This window comes from Oncorhynchus nerka, linkage group LG4 (genome assembly GCF_034236695.1).
Source record: "Oncorhynchus nerka isolate Pitt River linkage group LG4, Oner_Uvic_2.0, whole genome shotgun sequence".
Lineage (NCBI taxonomy): Eukaryota > Metazoa > Chordata > Actinopteri > Salmoniformes > Salmonidae > Oncorhynchus > Oncorhynchus nerka.
This window is the reverse complement of record NC_088399.1, coordinates 40,536,083-40,559,964: the sequence shown is the minus strand read 5'-3', so window position 1 is coordinate 40,559,964 and position 23,882 is coordinate 40,536,083. Positions and strand designations below refer to the sequence as shown.

The following is a 23,882-nucleotide window of genomic DNA, read 5'->3' as shown; positions in this document are numbered from 1 at the left end:
GCCACGGCTTTTGTGGAGCGATGGGTAACGATGCTTCGAGTGTGGCTGTCGTCGATGTGTTCAGAGGGTCCCTGGTTCGGGCCCAGGTAGGGGCGAGGAGAGGGACGGAAGCTATACTGTTACACACAGTCTATGCTTGAATTTAGTTTTCATGCTAGTGAGGGCCGAGAATCCACTCTCACATCGGTATGTGGTTGCAAAGGGCATCTGTGTCTTAACAGCGTGATTTGCCAAGGCAAGAAACTCTGAGCGCAGCCCTATCCAGAAATCTGGTAGTGGCTTCTGATTACATTTTCACAGATCCGCTTGTTGCAATTTCGATGAGGCTCTCTTGTTCAGATATCGGTAAGCGGACTGGAGGCAGGGCATGAAAGGGATAACGAATCCAATTGTTTGTGTCATCTATTCCGGGAAAGTACCTGCGTAATTACGCACCCAGCTCACTCAGGTGCTTTGCTGTATCATATTTGACATTGTCTGTAAGCTTGAGTTCATTTGCACACAAAAAGTCATACAATGATGGAAAGACCTGTGTGTTGTCCTTGTTAATGCAGACAGAAAAGAGCTCCAACTTCTTAATCGTAGCCTCAATTTTGTCCCGTGCGTTGAATATAGTTGCGGAAAGTCCCTGTAATCCTAGATTCAGATCATTCAGGCGAGAAAAAACATCACCCATATATAGGCCAGTCGTGTGAGAAACTCGTCGTCATGCAAGCGGTCAGACAAGTGGAAATTATGGTCAGTAAAGAAAACTTAGCTTGTTTCTCAATTGAAAAAAAGTGTCAATACTTTGCCCCTTGATAACCAGCGCACTTCTGTATGTTGTAAAAAGCGTTACAAGGTTGCTGCCCATATCATTGCATAATGCAGAAAATACACTAGAGTTCAAGGGTCTTGTTTTAACAAAGTTAACCATTTTCACTGTAGTGTCCAAAACATCTTTCAAGCTGTCAGGCATTCCCTTGGCAGCAAGAGCCTCTCGGTGGATGTTGCAGTGTACCGAAATGGCATTGGGAGCAACTACTTGCATACGCATTACCACTCCACTATGTCTCCCTGTCATGGCTTTTGCGCCATCAGTACAGATACCAACACATCTTGACCACCAAAGTCCATTTGATGTCACAAAGCTGTCTAGTACTTTAAAAGTATCCCCTCATGTTGTCCTGGTTCCAGAAAAGGATGTCTTCCTTAATTGACCCCCCATAAACATAACAGACACATACCAGGAGCTGTGCCAACCCGCCACGCCTGTTGACGCATCCAGCTGTAAGGCATATAATTCACTGGCTTGTATGCGAAGCAGTAATTGTTTCAAAACATCTCCTGCCATGTCACTGATACATCGTGAAACAGTGTTGTTTGATGAAGATATTGTCTGTATGTGTTTTTGGGCCTTTTCCCCCAGCATTGTCCCAACCATATCCATGGCAGCAGGAAGAATTAAGTCCTCCACAATAGAATGGTGCTTGCCTGTCCTAGCCATTTGTTAGCTCACCATATAAGAGCTTCTAGCCCCTTCATATTAATGGTATCTGTTTATTTTATACATGTCTTACTACTCAAAAGTCGTCTTTATTCTCGCTCAAAAACTCCTGTAGCTTATTTTTCAAATAGTCATGTTTTGTTTCTAAATGTCTGCGCAAGAGTGAAGGTTTCCCGCGAGAAAGTAACGGTTAATGTGATTGGATGTTAATTATTTGACTAGGCTACCTGTATTTTACATTGTCTTGTTATTTCGCTGAACACTAGATGGTTTAATTTGATTTTTGGCAGTGAAACGAGGCTACTCAGGCGATTTTTTTAAAAACTCACCCAAATGTATAGCCCCGTTGGAAAATATAAATGTACTGTTTGAAAATGTAAAAAATTAAAATAAAATAAAAAGTTAATCACATTTTTATTTGGCGTACCCCCGACGGCATTGCACGTACCCCAGTTTTGGAATACCTGCTCTAGAGTCCTCTCTTTCTGTCTACCCCTCTCTCCCAATCATTGTCTTGCACGTCCCTTTTTATATTTCATTCAGTCTTTAATATCTTTCTCAGTTCATCGCTCTATCTTCTCTATTTTCCCACACGTTTCAGACAATATGGCATATGAGCCTTTGTGACCTTGAACAAACTCACATGCCATTGTGTCACCACCCTAACAGCCCCCTATCTGCAGGCTATGTATTGAATACAGATGCCAAACCAATTTCCATATCCACCCACATGGTGAACAATGCTAAATGTGATGTGTGTTGTGATCTGAGCTCTTCACAGACCAGTGGAGGCAGAGTGCGAAAGGACTGCCCTGAAACCACAAGACATACATGTGCTAGCCGACCTATTGTATTTGTGCCAGTGCCAGGGTGCCACACACTGGGGTCAACTCAGGGGTTTTCAGTCCTCCACACATAGGCCCACTTATACTACCAAATATAGACTGACATCTCAAATTAGAGGCAACTCAAAAGTGAGTTGTGTGTAATCATAACTGGGACAGTGTCCAGGATGATTAGTGGTGTTTCCAGCCAAACAGCCTTGAGCATTATAAGTGATTTATTATTAGCTATTATTATTTGGCTATTTATAAGTAGGTTTATTTATGAATAAAATGCATTTTCATTATATTCTTCTATTCGTATCAGGCATTATCCAAGACAATTGTTCAAACATTAACCTTAAAGGTGTCTCCCATATTTGCGCCGGAGGGTCTTGATATGAATAAGGTTAGCTATTTGCACTTGCACAGAAGAGGTTTAATATGGTCCTCCCCAAACCCACACATTCTCTGAGGCGGTTGTGGCCCTCATGGTAGGACAACATCAAGAGGGTTAACAGCAAACGAAGTCTGTTGACAGTTTGACAGTATCCCCTACCACCTGCACCTGTCATTTTGGAAGGTTTGAGGCCAGACCCCCATTTTGAGAATCATCCATTGCGTTAAAGTGTTATCATTCCATTTCTGTGGAATCAAAACCTTATTGCACTCAAAATTCATTAGAGACACTGAAAAAGAGACATTCACTTTCATCTCATGGAGCAGTAATTTAGGACATGTTAGCTAAATGCATCGATAGGTGGCGACAAATATCAACTAACACTATTTGCTGACAACAGCCATAGACATTAAAACCAAACACCCGAGATTTATGGGCACGTTCCAGGTCATCTTTGTTGTAGTTGCGCTGCGCAGATGATCTCACGAGCCCTGGACAAGTGTTTGGCTTGTCTGGAACCACATTCATATGATATGGCTGTCATTGTAAATAAGAATTTGTTCTTAACTGACTTGCCTAGTTAAATAAAGGTTAAATAAAATAAAATAAAAATATGAACACATGCAAAATATGTCTATACCATATTGATGTTGTTTCCGAGAACTAAACGTATCCAATCTTCGTCATGTACATATATATGTATATATTGAAAAAAATATAAGCGCATCATGCAACAATTTGAGTTACAGTTACAATCAGTAAATTGAAATAAATTCCTCTTGCACTAATCTATGGATTTCACATGACTGGGAATACTGATATGCATCTGTTGGTCACAGATACCGTTTTTTAAAAGTTAGGGGTGTGGATCAGAAAACCAGTCAGTATCTGGTGTGATCACCATTTTCCTCATGCAGCGCAACACTCATTTGCATAAAGTTGATCAGGCTGTTGATTGTGGCCTCTGGAATGTTGTCTCACTTCAATGGCTGTGTGAAGTTGCTGGACATTGTCGGCAACTGGAACATGCTGTCGTACACGTCAATTTAGAGCATTCCAAACATGCTCAATGTGTGACATGTCTGGTGAGTATGCAGGCCATGGAAGAACTGGGACATTTTCAGCTTCCAGGAGTTGTGTACAGATCCTTGCTACATGGGGTCATGCATTGCCATCAATAAAATGCAGTTGTGTTCGTCGTCCGTAACTTATGCCTGCCCATACCATAAGCTCACCTCCCCCATAGGGGCACTTTGTTCACAACGTTGACTTCAGCAAACTGCTCGCCCACACGACACCATACACAAGGTCTGTGGTTGAGGCCAGTTGGACATACTGCCAAATACTCTTAAACAACGTTGGTTGGTGGCTTATGGTAGAGAAATTAACATGAAATTCTCTGACAACAGCTCTGGTGGACAGTCCTGCAGTCAGCATTCCAATTGCACGCTCCTTCAAAACATGAGACATCTATGGCATTGTGTTGTGTGACAAAACTGCACATTTTAGAGTGGCCTTCTATTGTCCTCAGCACAAGGTGCACCTGTGTAATGATCATGCTGTTTAATCAGCTTCTTGATATGCCACACCTGTCAGGTGGAGGAATTATCTTGGCAAGGGAGAAATGCTCACTATAAGGAATGTAAACAAATTTGTGCACAACATTTTGAGATAAATACGCTTTTTGTGCACATGGAACATTTCTGTGATCTTTTATTTCATATCATATCATGAAACCAACACAATTTATTTTACCAGGCAAGTCAGTTAAGAACAAAGTCTTATTTTCAATGACGGCCTAGGAACAGTGGGTTAACTTGCCTGTTCAGGGGCAGAACGACAGATTTGTACCTTGTCAGTTCTAGGTTTGAACTTGCAACTTTCCAGTTACTAGTCCAACACTCTAACCACTAGGCTACCCTGCCGCCACAATACATGTTGCGTTTATATTTTTGTTCAGTATATATGTATAAGCAATAACGCCTGGGTGTGATATGTGGCCAATATACCAAGGCTAAGGGCTCTTCTTATCACAAAGCCCCAATGTGCCTTATTGCTACTATAAACTGGTTACCAGCGTAATTAGAGCAGTAAAACATTTTTTTTTGTCATAGTACACGGTCTGATATACCACGGCTGTCAGCCAATCAGCATTCAGGGCTCGAAAACCCAGTTATAAATAAACGACCTCGAACATGGTCTTTGCTGAACTGACTGTCAGCTGACGCTAGCAAGCAGTGTCTCGTTCTAATTAATCCGCGCTAGGCCTGTCAGAGTGAGTTATTGATGAGAGGTTGATGCATATTGGTTTTCAATGGTTTTATCTGGCTGACCAGTCGTTCAACAACACCATCTTGCTTGCTAGTAACGGTAGAATTAGACTGCTTTTTGTGTGGCTCTGATTTGTGTTGGTGTTGTTGACAAATAATGGCATTTTCTCACTGCTAGCGGTTAGCTACCTTTAATGCTAACCTAGCCAGCTAGCTTCTTTAGCTGTCTATCCTGTTCATTGATTCTGACTTTCCATTTTATTTTTCGTTAACGTTAATTGTTTGGTTTGCTAACTGTAGCTAGTCAAGAGAGTGGTTTTTGATTTAGACTAGTTAGCTAACTATTTCGCTCTAATTTACCTCGACGATGCTATGCGGGTTACGATAGCTAAGGACATGTTGACGACCATAAAAAAAAAAAACTTCAGACAATAGTTAAGCTTTTCACTGAAATGTTTGACTTAGAATTAAATAACTGGAGGTTTACTTGACTAATGATATTAGAAGTTAAGCTAGAGAGAGGGTGGTTTAAATGGCAAGAATTAGAATTGAGCCAGGTAATGGACTTCAGTCAGCAGAGTCCCTCAAAAGTTTGCGGGGCACCAGAGAAAGCCTGGCACTGACAGATGAAGGCAACTCTCTCGGCTCGGACTCCGAACTAAATGGCTATACCAGCGAGAGACAGACGGATAAATATGGATTTATTGGGGGTGCACAACAATATTCAGAACAATCGTAAGTATGACCCGTCGGTTTATAATTTCACCAGCAACGAAATTGTCTAGATCTGTGGCTGACAAAATTGTCAAAGTGCATCTTCCTTCCAGATTAGGCACTCTTTTCATCTGACTAAACGCACCACTTTATTGTTTGTAATTTTCTAATATTCACTTCACATTTGAATCGGTAGTAGCCTGTTATTTGCTGTATAACTCCAGTGGATGCTCTCCACCAAAGACACAGAGAATGGTAGACGCTCTTATCCAGCGCTACTTACATTAGTGCGTACATATATTTCGGTACTTTTTCATAGTCTTCCACCGTGGGAATCGAACCCACAACCCTGGCGTTGCAAGCGCCATCTACCAACTAAGCCCCACAGGAGGAATTGGAGGTCAACAGAAAGTTAGTCCTCTCTTGTTCTGTGTTACTCAGATGTAATTTGTCAAATGACCTGCCATATTCTGTCTAGTCCCTTACTAACCTTTAGTAACACCTGCCTTGTCCAGAATGACCCCCTACCCCACCCTTAGCAGGTTTAGTTTGCTGCTCTGTGAACCTCCTTGAGTAAGTTGTGTACAGATTGTCTGGTCAGACAAGATGGATGAGAAAGCCTCTGTCGTGTAAGTCTCTGCATCACTCAGAGTAACTGATAGAATGAGGGTTGATACACCTGGGGACCGTGGCAGAACTGCAGGTCCTTTTTCTATCTTTTCACCCTCTCAGCAGCTACTCTCCCTGGGGTCCAAACAGGCTTGAAAAAGTTAATCACCACAAAACACAACCACTTAGATCATAAATAAAACAATGTATCATACAATATTACTCTAATCTTAAACATTTACAATATAGAATCCAGAATACCAGTACATCAGGTTTTGTGTGTCTCCTCAGTCTGCGTTGTGCCATGAGGTGTTTTATCAGTTTCTTAAATGTGTTTTTACTGCTCGCTTGAATTACTTGACATGGAAGAGTTCCACGTAGTCATGGCTGTATGTAGTACTGTGTGTTTACCAGAGTCTGTTCTGGACTTGGGGACTGTGAAGAGACCCCTGGTGGCATGTCTTGTCGGGTATGTATGGGTGTTTTGATCTGTGTTGGCTGTTTGGAAAGAGCTTTCAACACCAATACCCCTCAAAGACATAGTGATGCGGTCAATCTCTCGTTGAGCCAGGAGAGATTGCCCACATTTACATGCGCACAGTATTCTGGATAGTAGCTCAAATCCTGCCTAAAGTCTTATTCGGAGTAAGCTGTTTACATGGACCTTTTGATATACCGCTCAGAATATCCCTGTAACCATGAATAAACAGAATACCCGACCTCTCTAATGCTCTTGTGGCTGAATGGAAGCAAGTCCCTGCATCAATATCAATATACCAACATCTATTGGAAAACCTTCCCAGAAGAGTGGAGGCTGTTTATAGAAGCAAAGGGGGGACCAATTTCATATTAATGCCCATGATTTAGGAATGAGATGTTCAACAAGCTGGTGTCCACCTACTTTTGGTCATGTAGTGCATCTTAAATATATGTGGGTTTTTGGCAATGTTTCTTAAACTTAGATGAGACAGAACATTTTCTCAAACTAAATATGTGTTGATGTTAGTTGGCGGGGATCTTTACTTTAGCAGTATTGTTTTGATGCATTTCTAATACCTTAAGACTTTTTCTAGTAGCTGTTTTCGAATACCCCTTTTCCATCTGTTGCTTATTCAATATGTTTGGAATGGAAAGGGGTAGGAAATATATGCCTTCATTTCTCATATACTTTTAGCTTTAATTTGACACCCAATTTGACATGCTCCTATGAACTTTACATGTTGGTGCTCATTAGTCCTTTTACATGGAAATGCCCATTCATAAACACACAGGCTTTACTCAATGCTAGTGGTAGATCATTAGTAAAAATATACAAACGTAAGGGGCCAAGACGGCTACCACGAGGTATGCAAAACTCTTCCTGGTTTATGTTAGAGGCTTTAATTAAAGAACGCCCTGTTTTCCTTTAGATGGGTAAACGCTCGATCCACGGTGTGTTAGATGTAAAGTCATACATTTTTTTTAGCAGCAGCCTATGATCGATAATGTAAATAGCTGTACTAAAGTCTAACAAAACAGCTCCCACAATCGTATCAAATTTCTTTCCGCCAATCATTTGTCTTCATGCCGTACATGTAAGCGTGCTGAAAGTCAGTTGTTAATTTGTTTACTGTGAAAAAGCATTGCATCTGGTTAACCCATTTTACTACGGGTTGGTAGCAGGCTGATTTGGTCGGCTGTTTGAACCAGTGAAGGGTGCTGCTTTGCTATTTTTGGTTAACGGTATGACTTTTTCTTCCCTCCAGGCCAGAGTGCTCATACTTTTCTGTAGGCTTAGATTGAAGAGATGGCAAATGGGAGTAGCAATATAGTCCACTACCATCCTCAATCATTTTCCATCCAAGTTGTCATTACCAGTTGGTTTGTCATTATTGATGAACAATATTTTCACCTCTTCCACGTTAAGAGTTAAAAACGACAATGCTTGTCTTTCATAATCTGATCAGTAATGCATGGCTTTGAAGGTTGAGTTTGTTGGCACGTCATGCCTAAATTTGCTAATCTTGCCAATGAAAGTCATTAAAGTATTTTGCAATATCAGAGGGTTTTGTGATGAATGAGTCATCTACCTCAATGAAGGATCGAGCGGACTTTGCCTTTTTGGACAAAATGTCATTTTGACTCATCCATTATTATATAATTTCTCTTTAGAAGAAGCATTTTCATAAATGCGTGTAGTTTACAAAACACAATGCAGTTGAGGTGACCAGGGCATGTGTTTGCTTAAATGTTGTCGCAGGAAGAGAACCTCCTAGACTAACACAAATTCAGGGTTCTATGGTGACATGTTGAAAAATGTAGAAGCGCACAAATAAATTTAGGAGTGCAATGAAAAATATTAGCGGAAAGATGTGAATTGCCAGCAATTACAAATACAGGGTTTCGGCGCACCAGTTAAGATTGAGATATAAGCCTACATTGGGCGTATATTTATCCTAGCTACTTTTGAAGCTCAGCTCCTGAAGAAGCTCTTTTTTTTTTTTATCTGTGGCACCACGTTTGCTTGTTTTGTTTGGGGCACTGGTGCTCCCAAATAAAAATTCCAGGTAGCAAAATATTCTTTCTGTGCTTACAAAATGGTAGCACTGTAGAGCCCTGAAATGGCAATAGGGACATTATAATCACAGGCAAACTCCTAGTAAAGGAGTTTTTTTTATAAAAATGTTTAGGCTACTACCAAACTTCCTTCTAATTGCTAATCGAGAGACTGGATTGTCATTTCCATGTAAAAGAGCCCAAGAGCACCAACGTGGAGTTCATAGGAGCGTGTCAAATGAAAGCGAAGAGTATACAGTGGGGCAAAAGTATTTAGTCAGCCACCAATTGTGCATGTTCTCCCACTTAAAAATATGAGAGGCCTGTAATTTTCATCATGGGTACACTTAAACTATGACAGACAAAATGAGGGGGGGAAAATCCAGAAAATCACATTGTAGGATTTTTAATGAATTTATTAGCAAATTATGGTGGAAAATAAGTATTTGTTCACCTACAAACAAGCAAGATTTCTGGCTCTCACAGACCTGTAACTTCTTTAAGAGGCTCCTCTGTCCTCCACTCGTTACCTGTATTAATGGCACCTGTTTGAACTTGTTATCAGTATAAAAGACACCTGTCCACAACCTCAAACAGTCACACTCCAATCTCCACTATGGCCAAGACCAAAGAGCTGTCAAAGGACACCAGAAACAAAATTGTAGACCTGCACCAGGCTGGGAAGACTGAATCTGCAATAGGTAAGTCGCTTGGTTTGAAGAAATCAACTGTGGGAGCAATTATTAGGAAATGGAAGACATACAAGACCACTGATAATCTCCCTCGATCTGGGGCTTCACGCAAGATCTCACCCCGTGGGGTCAAAATTATCACAAGAACAGTGAGCAAAAATCCTAGAACCACACGGGGAGCTGGGACCAAAGTAACAAAGCCTACCATCACTAGAATGGCATATGGTCAGTTGAAACCAAAAAGTTATATTTTGGTAAAAACTCAACTCGTTGTGTTTGGAGGACAAAGAATGCTGAGTTTCATCCAAAGAACACCATACCTACTGTGAAGCATGGGGGTGGAGACATCATGCTTTGGGGCTGTTTTTCTGCAAAGGGACCAGGACTACTGATCCGTGTAAAGGAAAGAATGAATGGGGCCATGTATCGTGAGATTTTGAGTGAAAACCTCCCATCAGCAAGGGCATTGAAGATGAAACGTGGCTGGGTCTTTCAGCATGACAATGATCCCAAACACACCGCCCGGGCAATGGAGTGGCTTCGTAAGAAGCATTTCAAGGTCCTGGAATGGCCTAGCCAGTCTCCAGATCTCAACCCCATAGAAAATCTTTGGAGGGAGTTGAAAGTCCGTGTTGCCCAGCAACAGCCCCAAAACATCACTCTAGAGATCTGCATGGAGGAATGGGCCAAAATACCAGCAACAGTGTGTGAAAACCTTGTGAAGACTTATAGAAAACGTTTGACCTCTGTCATTGCCAACAATGGGTATATAACAAAGTATTGAGAAACTTTTGTTATTGACCAAATGCTTATTTTCCACCATAATTTGCAAATTCATTAAAATCCTACAATGTGATTTAAAAAAAAAAATAAAAAAAATTTCATCTCATCTTTTTAAGTGGGATAACTTGCACAATTGGTGGCTGACTAAATACTTTTTTACCCCACTGTATTTTGGGGAAATAAAGGTGTAGATTTTTCAACCATTTTTTGTATCTTTTAAAATTAGGCATCAGTAATGGCTTTGATTTCTGGTCAAACAGATTGTGAAGGAGTCTTGGACAACATATTGCAGAAAAAGTCTTAAAATATAATACAATACATCAAAACACAATGCTGAAGTAAAGACCCCTGCCAACTAATATGAACACATATTTATTTTTGGGAAAATGATTTGCCTTCTGTTTAAGAAGATTGCCTTGGGCCTTATTCCGTTACCAAAACTCCATCTTTAAGATATTTTCTAATATCTCTCCCTCATCAGGAGGGAGGATAATGAAAGTTCACAGAACTAACAAGTAAAGATGTGATTTTAAAAAATTTAAAAAATTTAGGCCACATCTTGACTCTTTCCAACTTATCGGCGCTTCACTATCTATATATACAGTACCAGTCAAAGGTTTGGACACCTACTCCAGGCTGTATCACAACCGGTGCTTATTGGTAGTCCCATAGGGTGTCCTTTAGTGGTTTCTTTGCAGCCATTTGACCATGAAGGCCTGATTTATGCGGTCTCCTCTGAACAGTTGATGTGTCTGTTACTTGAACTCTGTGAAGCATTTATTTGGCCTACAATCTGAGGTGCAGTTAATTCTAATGAACTTATCTTCTGCAGCAGAGGTAATTCTGGGTCTTCCTTTCCTTTGTCGGTCCTCATGGGAACCAGTTTCATCATAGTGCTTGATGTTTTTTGCGACTGCACTTAGTTCTTGAAATTTTTTGAATTGACTGACCTTCATGTCTTAAAGTAATGGACTGTCATTTCTCGTTTCTTATTTGAGCTGTTCTTGCCATAATATGGACTTGGCCTTTTACCAAATAGGCCTATCTTCTGTGTACCACCCCTACTTTGTTACAACACAACTCTTCTTGAACTGCACTGTTTTGTGGTTTGTAAGTAAGCATTTCACGGTAAGGTCTACACTTGTATGTGACAAAGTTTGATTTGATTGGCTCAATCGCATTAAGAAGGAAAGAAATTTCACAAATTAACTTTTAAGGCACACCTGTTAATTGACATTTATTCCAGGTGACTACCTCATGAAGCTAGTTGAATGCCAAGAGTGTGCAAAGCTGTCATCAATGCTAAGGGTGGCACCTTTGAAGAATCTCAAATATAGTATATAAATATATAATTTTTTTTCAAATATCTTCTCAATAATTGTAAAATTCAAGGTCATACACTGCATTTCAAACGATCAGCAGTAATCTAATGAATTAAGGGCTTGGGAAGTTATACCTAGGCTTAATCGAAGCCATCCACAACCATGGAACCCACTAATTTATTTTATGAAAATAGTTTTTTTGTTGCTATAAACACTGATTTGGTCTTTCAAGTCTATGAAAATGCCCTTTTTTTTGTTACACATTTTAACTAGTTCTATTCATAATGCACATTCAATAATATTGACAAACTTCTTGTAGCAGGCATTAGGCCTGGGTCCCCCAACTGGTTGTTTGAGGGTCGAATTTGGCCCACGTGGTTTTATTTTTTTTATACTGAACTAAAATATAAATGCAATTTTCAATTGTTTTACTGACTTACAGTTCAAATAAATTCATTATTCCCTAATCTATGGATTTCACATGACTGGGCAGGGCACAGCCATGGGTGGGCCTGGTAGGGCATAGGCCCAAACACTTGGGAGCCAGGCCATCCAATCAGAATGATTTTATTTATTTTACCACAAAAGGGCTTTATTACAGAAACAAATTATCCTCAGTTTCATCAGCCGTCTGGGTGGCTGGTCTCAGACGATCCTGCAGATGAAGAAGCCGGATGTGGAGATCCTGGCGTGGTACACATGGTCTGCGGTTGTGAGACGGGTTGGATGTACTGCCAAATTCTCTAAAACAATGTTTGAGGCGCCTTATGGTAGAGAAATTAACATCACATTCTTTGGCAACTGCTCCAGTGGACGTTCCTGCTGACAGCATGCCATTTGCACCCTCCCTCAACTTGAGACATCTAGAACATTGTTGTGTGACAACTGTACATGTTACTGTGGCCTTTTATTGTCCCTAGCACAAGGTGCACCTGTGTAATGATCATGCTGTTTAATCAGCTTCTTGATATGCCACACCTTTTAAGTGGATGGATTATTTTGGCAAAGGCAAAATGCTCACGAACAGGGATGTAAACAAATTTGTGCACAATTAGATTTTTTTTTTTGCGTATGGAAAATATCAGGTCTTTTATTTTAGCTCGTGAAACATGGGACTAACACTTTACATGTAGTGTTTATATTTTTGTTCAGTATAGAATTTTCATTGTTGGACATAAGACTGTAAAAATACCAAAATCAGCTCAAAGATTTTTGTTTTGGTAATCTGTTCCCAAGTATTCCCACGCATAATAGAGAGGTGATTGCAATTTGACCGCAAAAATCGAACAATCTTCAAATTGTTTGTAGTTATGTTCCAACCATCCGCTCAAGAAATAATCGGCCCGCAGCTGAATCTAGTTGATTATCCCTGCATTAGGCTATGGAAAATTAACATGGGTCTCATCAATAATCTCTCAAGCCCATGTGCTAGTGATTAGCCAGCTATTCTTTTATATGTCAAGTTTGGCCAACTTGGCTCTATTTGCTAGCTAAGGTTGAACAGTTAGAAGGGTGTGTTCATAACAATTTGTCTGTCTCCCAACTGTTTGAAAAGCATGTTGACCTCGCCACTTTGTTCAGATGTTGAAATCAAGTGGCCTACATTATTTCTCAATGAGAAATTCCCTTCTATAATTTTATACTTATTGCACATTTATAAAACAGACTGAACAGCTAGTATAACAGTCTTTGGCTAAAATGCTGATAGCATTATGTGGTACCCCGACAAACTGAGCATTTTCCAGAATCAATGTTCATTGATACACTTGTTTTAGGTGTCTGCCCTGCTCGAAACTTGTAGTTGAGACATAAGGGTATCGTTAGAACTTAAACTTCTCTATTATAGTCAATATGTTTTGGTGTCCATGTGACCGATTCTGTTGGACCAAACACTGAGTTGAAACCTCTTGTCAGAGGGGAAGATGTGACCTCTCAACTTTGTTGGTGTGAGTGGGGCTTGGTGTGTGTAGCGGAAGAGGCGACACGAGAGGTTTCACACTCGCAAATTTGTTTCTCCAAAATGAGGCGTGTGTTTCAATAGGCTTATTTTGGTCCTAAGCTTGTCGCCTGCCTTCCCGCCTTTGGGGCAATGACTCTCATTGTTAGGACGGAGATATGAGCATCTTGTCATTATATACAGATCTCTGGTATAAATCGGAAGGTACACACTAGAGCGAAGAAGACGAGACCAAAAATACAGCATGAGAACAAGCGAACATAAGAGCTCAAAAAGAACAACCTTGATTCTTGCTATACAGGCATTTGGAATATCGCGCAAAAACGTTTTGAATTAATCAAATTTATCGCCAAGCCCTAACTTATAAATTGACTTAACTCATTCTGTTAACAAATCAGTAACCGAATTACAAACACAATCAGTAAAGGAATTCCTGCAGTTGAATTTTCTACAATGGCATATCATAGTAGTCACAAACCACAGTTTAATCAACTGTTCCTGTCCTCCCTTCCACTGGCATTCTGTTATGTTCAGCGCATAACTGTTTTATTTATGTCCGTCTGGTGGTCTAAGTGTGAGTGTTAAAACAGTCTGGACAACCCCTCGCTCTCCATAATTATGCATTTCTTTGTAGTACAGATCAGGGACCATGATGTAATTCTGTTACTGGGTGTAAATCCACTTGACTTTTTTTCCCAAGGTGTCATGTCATAGCTGACACCCCATTCTTTTTGCGGACCTCATTGAATCTTAATTTGGAGCAGATATTTAGCGTTGAAGGTGAGATTATACTGAAAATTCATTACCAAACTTTGTATCTGCACAGTTCTTCCAGTAAATGTTTTTTGTAAAATGTTCAGTGTAAATTGTTAAAATGTGTCCTTTTGCGTAGTTGTATGGTTTGTTAAACTTTGAAATAAATGGTTTTGTTTGGCGTACATTAACATTTTAAGTGAATCTGTTAACTTGAAATTGCCCATCAACACTTAGAATGGGGTAGTTTTTTATAGACTATAGTAGACCTGGGTGCTTTGGTTTAATTCATTGGCCTCTTCTGGTGATTGTCAGCCATTTTGATTTTTTATAACACTCTCAGCCAAGTCATTGTTGGCTGTACTGTTACAAATGCAGGCGTTTAGGACAGTCCAACAGATTATTCTCAGTGGGCCCTTTGGCTGCATAAGTGGAGTCCATGAAGACTCTGGAAGTCCTGCAGTACCTTGAATAATCAGTTCCAGACATGTCATACCATGTAGGCTAATCTACAAAAGATGTAAATGTTTTCTCCATTGTAAAAAGCAAGATCACCATACAGACTTGTAGTTTTATTGTTTTCTAGTTGTTTACTGTTTTCTAGTTTACTGCTGCCATGGTGACTTAACAACCTTTTGTGTATTATGGCATTGTTCTTCCCTCATTTTGCTTACCAGTGTGGTATGTTAGACTGGGTACTGCTGCCTTGCAAAACAGAATCCTGGCCTGATGGGTCACCTCTTGTTCTGAACAAATGCCTTCGAACTCGTCTGCTTACAGCCTATTGTGATGTGCATTTCTCTCCAGTGTTTAGGCTCCCAGTGAGTGGTTGCTGAGCAAGAGTAGGAATGGCGAGGTAACAGAACTTCCCCTTACTTCTGTTAGAATTTCCTGTTTTTGTGTGCTTTGCGGGTCGTGGCAAGTGTCCCACTGTTTTGTCTGAGGATGGATTTCCTGTGAGGAGTAGGAAGGGATCAGCCGCTGCCCCGCCCCTTCCCCCAAGAGTGCCAGGATGTGGTGAAGTATACCACATCCCAGCACAGTGCTGTTTGTATGGTGTTTTGTATTTGAGTGAGTGATCAGAATATGGTTGGGCTGATATGATTTGATTGTGATGTTTGACACATCTATTGTGATGTGCAAGACTATGCTCTATTTGAACTTTACACATCAAAACTATGCAGTTTAATCAGTTAGGCTGTATCAAATGAAGTCTAAATTAGCTAAGCCTTCTGTTTTTTGCCACACAGTGAATATTTCATGAGAATCTGACTAATATTGTAAATGAGCACAAAATGCAGTCTGGAATGATTTAGTCGTTAACGGCGCAAATTATTTTATCGGATATCGCAACATTTGGAGTAACATATCGCACAACCCTAGCTCAGAATGATAATCTTTGGACTACACCTGTCCCTGTTTACCTAGTCTCCATTTCTGAGATCAACCTTGACCCGGGATACCTGTAATATGATAGTCTTCACTAATCCAGCAAGGTTAATGCTAATCACTCTGCTTAGCCCTGTGCTAGCTGCTATTTCTCCACCGTGTAAAGCAATTGCTTGTGAGGCACTGCTGTGTACACAGCATGAGTGACCACTTCTGCTTTGTGGTTTTAGGTCTAGTATCTCATGTGATCTGATCTGGCCTGCTGGACGGAAAGAGAATTTAGGCCTAAGTGTTCAGCCCATTTGGTTGGATGTAGACTAATGGCTGCAAGGCTGTCCCTAAAAGGAAATAAAACAAATATAAACATAAAGCAGACTTGTCAGAGCCTTTTAGGCTAAGAGCTTGTTAGTTTTAGCCTGTCCAATCTGTCATGTGTTATTGTTAAGTCTGCTACAGAACCCACAACAAAGAGGCTTATCTGGCTGTTCGGTCCTGCTCCATTGGAAGGGAAGGACATGTTGTCCTTCGCCTAATGCTGCTACGGTTACCACAGTTGCCACTACCTTGACCACAGTTGCTACCACTGTGACAGAACGTGTGTGTGTCTCAAATCAATTCCATTTAAGGGGCATTATTGGCATGGAAACATATGTTTACATTGCCAAAGCAAGTGAAATAGATAAACAATAAATGAACAGTCTACATTACACACACAAAATGTCCAAAAGAATAAAGACATTTCAAATGTCATTATGTCTATGTACGATGTAATAATGTGCAAATAGTTGAAGTACAAAAAGGAAATTAAATAAACCTAAATATAGGTTCTACTTAAAATGGTGTTCACTGTTTGCCCTTTTCTTGTGGCAACAGGTCCTACATCTTGTTGCTGAGATTGTACACTGGTATTTCACCCAATAGGTATAGGTATGGGAGTTTATCAAAATGTGACTCTTCACAAGGCTATGCTCACTGAGTCTGTACATAATCAAAGATTTCCTTTAATTTTAGGTCAGTCAGTGGTCAGGTATTCTGCCACTATGTACTCTCTGTTTAGGGCCAAATAGCATTCTACTTTGCGCAGTTTTGTCAATTATGTCCAATATGTCAAGTAATGATCGTTTTGTCATGATTTGGGTGAGTCTAATTGTGTTGCTGTTCTCTCTCTCATATTCATGTAGCCCTACAACAGACAACCTAGTTTCATTCATTCCAGAGAAAACAGTCTATGCTTAATTAACGAGTACAAAAAAATCTGTCATGGTGGTTTTCACCCCTCTGCATCCACCTTGGTAATTTGACCTCAGTTAGTCCAGTGTACTGGGTGTGTCCGTCAGCTGGTTACAATAAAGATGCTCTTCCTCTGAGCGACTCTGAAACACACGCAGCCTCTTTAGGGCCCCTTTGAACCGCCCTCTCCTCCTACCAAGGGAAGGAGCCCAAGCCCAGCAGTCCTCCAGAACCATGTCAGATTTCTCTCTTTTTTTAATCTGGAGAGACGCAACAATGGCAGTTATTGTCCTTGTCTCATCTTTTTCTATTCTGGTTCAATGGACACTACGATCATATGGCTCCAGTTTTCTAGTCGAAAGAGTTGTTTCTGTAAGAAAAAGAGCACGCTCCTCTGGCGAATGATTTTTGGAAGCTACAGGTAGCAGCTTCCTGTGAGGGATGGGTCTTCCTCCTTCCCTGACTCGCCTCATTTCGTTGGTGTCTGCATTGTGTTTTAGACACTGGTGTGTAGCTGTAGACTAACTCTCTCTATCTGTCCCCTGACTCCCACAGAGCTGAAGACATCCCTCCTGAAGTGCTGAGACAGAGAGAGGCCAAATGGCTGGACATGCTCAACAACTGGGACAAATGGATGGCCAAGAGACACAAGAAGGTCAGCAAGTCCAACATCTGCTGCTCAACACCGGCTGATAGGCTACCGAAAGTCCAATGCTGACCATAACTGCTTTCTTTATCGAAAGCATGTTAACCTTGCAAGCTGTCAGGTGTCACCCCTTCTCTTATTGAGTAACTGTTATGCAGTAAGCACCAGAAAATATGTAAGGAAAGTAATTGAACACATACTTGAACAATCTACCCCCCTTGCCTGATATTGAATGAATTCCCATGATTTTTAATCTCACTGTACATGATTGAGTGCTACTTTCACAGCCACTAAATCCCTGCCCCCCAGATGAAGCTGCGCTGTCAGAAGGGCATCCCCCCCTCGCTGCGAGGCCGGGCGTGGCTCTACCTGTCAGGAGGAAAGGTGAAGAGGGAGCAAAACAAGGGCAAGTTCGAGGTCGGTCACTAACCACCATCGCTACACACAAATTCATACAGTCTTGTACTTTTTTGCATGTGTATTCAGCTAACTGTGGTTTTTAAAGGAGCTGGACAGGCAGGCAGGAGACCCTAAGTGGGTGGATGTGATCGAGAAGGACCTCCACAGACAGTTCCCCTTCCATGAGATGTTTGTGGCGAGAGGAGGCCATGGGTGAGTAGCTCATTTGACGTGGACCAATAGCTATTTCTCGGTACGTTTGTTTTTTGTAACCCAAAATCGTGTGCGTGTGTAGGCAGCAGGACCTGTACCGTGTTCTCAAAGCCTACACGCTGCACCGGCCTGAAGAGGGTTACTGCCAAGCTCAAGCTCCCATCGCTGCTGTGCTGCTAATGCACATGCCTGCTGAGGTCAGTCCACGCATACCATCCCTGTATATGCAAAAAATGTTGAATAGTCTGTTACTCACACTACAGTAAGGTGGCATACACCACAGCTGTGCTGAATTCATGTTTGTGCTTTATTTAACAGGATGCATTCTGGGGTCTGGTGCAGATTTGTGAGAAGTACCTTCCTGGATACTACAGTGTAGGGCTGGTAAGACTGACCACAGGTGTACCACACTGATACGCTAACATTTATTTACGCTAACACAAGGAACCAAGGTCACATGTTGATGAGAATCCGCAGTTTGTTGGTTGTGACAGGGAGGGTTTTATATTGGGGTTTAAAGATCAGGCTTACCGTGTGCAGTTCGTTGGGTTTTCCCAAGGGCAGAGCTAGAGAGTAACTGGGAAGAGCTTACCTATCACTAAAATACAGTTAAACATTAATTCAGCATGTTTATCATTGTCTGGAACTTCCGTGTCTTGGAAAAGAAAAGCTGTACAATGTTAGGTGACAGTCATGTTGAATGCAGGTATCATATTACTGGGCAAGCTCTTTAGCTGGCATGTGCTGCTGTCATTACATGTCCTGTAGTCTGATGTCTGTGACCAGCTAATAACAAATGGCCCTGAGTGAGCGGGTGACCAGGCAATGTTGGCCGGTTAATGAAACCGTTACATTTTTTTTAAAAGGAAGGAGTCTGTTCTCTCTCCCCCTCACCCCTCTTTGCCTCTCAACCCCTCCATTTGTCTTTCTCCCCCCCATCTCTCCATTCTGATGGGGGTTCCCGTGTGCTCCTGAAGGAGGCGATCCAGCTGGATGGGGAGATCCTGTTTGCTTTGCTGAAGCGGGTGTCTCCTCTGGCCCACCGCCACCTGAAGAAGCACAAACTGGACCCCATCCTGTACATGACGGAGTGGTTCATGTGTGCCTTCTCCAGAACCCTACCCTGGGCCTCTGTGCTACGTGTCTGGGACATGTTCCTTTGTGAGGGTGAGACGCAGAATGTCTTAACAGGGTCTTTGTAGTGCAATATGTCTAATGCATGTGGCTATATGAGACATGTATGACATTGGTAACGTGCAATGCATGTCATGCTGATTCCACACAGTAAACACACACTTACATTTTGTCCACATGAGAGCATTCTCTGAGGCACGCTCTTTAGACAGACTGACATGGACACACACCCCAGCATACTCATAATCACCTACATTATAGACACATTCAAACATACAATAAAACGCACAAATATGTCATACAAGACTCTCAGGACACTGTGCGACTTCATCTGTTTGTCTGGTGTCGTCCAGGAGTGAAAATCATCTTCCGGGTGGGCCTGGTGCTGTTAAAGTGCATGCTGGGCTCTCAGGACAAGCTGAAGACTTGTCAGGGACAGTATGAGACCATGGAGCTGCTCAAGACCATAGACACACGCTACATGCTGGAAGGATTCCTAGTGCGGGAGGTAGTGATGCGCAACCAACATCCACAGCCAGACTTCTAGAAACATCCATACTGGAAAATGTGTCATGGTTTTTAGCCACTTTGAAAATTGCTGACATGAATGTGAGGACTCTCAGGGCTGTGTTAAGGGCTATGGTGTAAACTGAAAAGACCCTGCTGCCACCTAGTGGTACTTTAATAAAACTATGATATTAGTCATGATTTCTGCTACCTTATCAAGCAAGCTGACAAGAGTTTAAGACTGCTAGGTTAACCACTGCCGCTTATGCTCTGTCCCAGATTATAGAGCTGCCGTTGTCAGAGCGGGACGTTGAGAAGGAGCACCTGGCCCAGCTGCGGCGCTGGAAGGAGACCCGGGGTGAGTTGCACTGCAAGTCCCCTCCCAGAATGCACGGCGCCAAGGCTATCATGGCCGCCGAACCACCCAGTCGCCAAGACCTGCGCCAGAACCCCACCATCATAGTCGAGTCGTCCCTGGCAACCAATAAGAATGTGGAAGGCCAGGAGGAGGAAAAGGCGAGGATAAAGACCAAAGAGCAGAAGAATGGAAAGATGAACGGCACCCCGGTGGCATCCAACCCTGAACCCAGCGACACTTCTACCAAGCCCACCCCACCCCTCAAAGACGCACCCTTGCAGGGCTCCAATCAGAGCCTGATTAGCACAGAACATGACACCTACCTGTAGCAGATGGAAAGAGCTTGGACCAACTGGGGATTACAAAACCTGTTTACTGCTCACGGACTCCAGATCTCCAGTATACCCTTAACCTCTGACCCCTTCCCACTCCCACCTTCTTGACTGACTCTTTCCATTATAGCCAAATGCATCTATAGCAAAACACTCCATAAGAATGGAAGCCTCTGGCGTATCTTCCATATTGCCCTGGGTGCTACAACAAGTGTAGACTGTTGTTTTTTACACATATATGGGGGATGTCAATTTAATCATCAGTTGGAAGAGTGCAGCACTTCGTTCAGTGGACCATACGGATATACAGGCACTTTGGCTGAGGGTAGATTGTATAGCCTGCTGCTGAAATCAATCACGTCAGTTTATCTCGATCTTTTCTTATTTAATGAAGTATTTTAGGCTGATTCAAGATCAGGTGACATAACTATGAAGTCTGTTTAGCCAGGAGTCCTGGCCCTGTCCCAGCTGTTCCGGGGTCATTACTGGATGCTTGAGCACTACGCCTGTTTGTCTGTCACTTAATATGTACAGTAGTATAAGACACTACATTGCCAACACACACCAATCCTGCATTGTTAGATTAACAGGAAATGTCAATAGTTAAATTGTAAGCACAATAGAATATGGTTTGCATACCGTAGGTTGCCAACATATTGTATAAAGATACACGCTGTTGTCATTCACTCATTGGTGTGTCCTTTTCTCTCTGGTTGTAGTTGATGTTGATGAACACTAGAGGGCTCTGTGGGTCCATTGTTCAGCCCTGACCAATGAAGGACTTGAACGACAGGCTCAAGGGGAAACCAATCATCTGTATCATTTATAGTTTCTAATGAAGTTAATTAACATTTGCTGGACAATTCCTGTCACTAGACCAACAATTTGATGGGGTACCATGTTTATGTGTTGTAAGAGCCATGTTGTCTAAATCATTCCTTTAGTGTGTATGATTCTGTGCAGGGCTCCAGGGAACAGAGTCCGTGTGTAGGTATGTAGTGGGAGAATGCCAAACGATGGAACGCTCATGTCATACTCAGCGATGTTGATTCTGCTTTGTTGATAAAATGTGCTTACGTATACTCGTTTTATTAGATCTGTGCATAATTGCTTTATGTAATCGTCAATATTACGCACGGGTGTGTTAGTCAAATATTTGCCTTTAGATTAGAACTGCGAAAGTTATTTTCTGAAGGGACTTTTATATCAAGTAAAATATACATTTAAAAAAATATTGAACTTATGTATGGTAAAAGGATTTCTGTAAATTCCAATGGATTTTCACACTTGCACATAGTTTAGAACTTCACATACTATAGATTTATATTTGTCTAAGATTAAGTGCTTTGTCCCTGGTCAAGTCCTTTAAGAATAAAATGTACATTTTGTTTGTCTTCTGTAGTTGCCCGTGTTTACATTGTGTGACGTCTGTCCATGTAACCTCAATGTGTGGCAACCAACACTGACACCACTAATGTATTAGGTGTCGTCTGCACTTTTCATAATCGAAATCTCAAAGCACTTCGTAAGCAAAAGACAAACAAGCTATATCATGACAGGTCAACCAATAAGAGGCCAAGTCTTTGACAGCTGCATCCTCTGCAGATAGACGGTCAGTTCATGGCTTGAGTGGAGGGAACTGGTCAGAGGATGGTGATCTTGTAGAGGGCAAGTCTGGGAACCAGCCTGAGTCTTATAGCCACTGGGCTTCTCTTCCACTCTGTGAAACACTCACTTAAGTGATGCCTCAGCAGCTCTGGGTGCCAGAACTCACCACACCAAGTTCAGGATAGTAGCCAGTAGTCCTCTCTGAGCCCTCTGCCTCCACTGTATTCCTCCATCTCCCATTCTATTCCACTCACATGATGTTCTCAAAAGAACAGGAACTGGCAGCCAGGTGAAAATGGAAAGCTATATGTGAGCTGTGGAGAGATGACAGCAGTTTTTCATATACTTGTGTATACAATAGGGGGTGCCATTGCGCTTTGAACAGGAAACTAGCATGCATCCAATCCTATTGAAATGTGCTAATCGTTGATCCTGGGACATGTTTTTTTTACACCCACGTTAAGTGTGGATGGATCTCTTCCAGCTTGGACCACATTTGGGAATAGTGGATAGGCTACTAATGGTGAAGCAGTTAGAAAATGAAGCACCCTGGGGGCCATTTGGGAGATTCTCTGTTGCTGGAACTTAATCTGTAAACATTTCAAATTGTGGCCACCTAAGTGTTAGGCCTTGTGTTGGTCTCATTGTAAGTAATACTCAGATCAGAATCAGAATAGTCTAGCTATCAACTTTCCACATGGCCATGGGTGATGATTACATAGTAAAAGCACTCCTTTCCCCCTTTTTGTTTGCTTATGAGACTACTTCTCCCTGTATCTACTTTCTGTATCTGTACCAAACCAATCACGTTTACATGAATACAATTCAATACTCTTGGACTAATCTGTTTTGTCTGTCTCGTTTGATATAATTGGATATTTGGTGCAAACGAGAGTGATGGCAAAAACAGAAAGGCCAGATAGGACTGGACAGAGGGTTATGTGATCTCCATATACTCCCCCAGTCCGCCACCCTCCCACACACACATTAGCCACTTCCTTGGACACCTGTTTCTCTAGGTCTTTCAGCTCTGTGCGGTATTTGCATCTCAAAGACGGCGGAATCCCACAACACGTCTCGCGTTAATGGATGTGCAGAGCCTGTAAAATGTGCAGCAGCACAATAAGGACAGCCTTCTCCCTCGCTCTGATGCATTTATCTAGACCAGGGTTTCCCAAGCTCGTTCCTGAGGCCACCCCTGGGTGAACGTTTAGTTGTTTTGCCTTAGCTCTACACATATGATTCAAATAACTCCTCAAACATTGATTATTTGAATCACCCAGGGGTGCCCCAGGACCAAGTTTGGGAAACCCTGATCTAGACAGTCCTTATGATCAGAAAAGCCATTTTCTCGCTCTTTCCCTTCAACATAATTTACATCAAAACATCCTGAAATATTCTTTGACTGTTTGATGCGGCTGTCTCACTGCCATAGATACACTGTAACTTAAGGTAACAGACCTGAGATGTCTGCTCTTCATTTTGTGGTGTGTCCTCTCCATACACTTCCGATCCTTTGTAACGGAATACATTTCAGGGCCTCTGTGGATAGCCTCTTCTGTGGAGATGAAGATTTATTTACTACACCCCAAGGAAAAGGAGAGAGGGAATCCTCTCTTTCACAGATGGCCAAAAGATAAGATATGAATTGGAGATCAGACGATGGAGTATTTCTTTCTCTTTCCTCCGAGCCACCATCATTGTGTCCAACTATCAGATGATGC

The 23,882-nt window shown here is 41.8% G+C and overlaps 1 protein-coding gene across 1 annotated transcript; it reads left to right on the top strand.

Moving 5' to 3' along the window:
• The first annotated feature begins 4,923 nt into the window (after positions 1-4,923).
• LOC115124417 (TBC1 domain family member 10A-like) lies at positions 4,924-21,944 on the top strand. Its single transcript, XM_029653853.2, has 9 exons — positions 4,924-5,712; positions 17,517-17,616; positions 17,917-18,024; positions 18,113-18,219; positions 18,302-18,416; positions 18,538-18,603; positions 19,197-19,386; positions 19,707-19,861; positions 20,140-21,944. Exons 1-9 carry the CDS (start codon positions 5,510-5,512, stop codon positions 20,545-20,547), a joined length of 1,452 nt encoding a protein of 483 aa, XP_029509713.1. The 5' UTR covers positions 4,924-5,509; the 3' UTR covers positions 20,548-21,944.
• Positions 21,945-23,882: the final 1,938 nt, after the last annotated feature.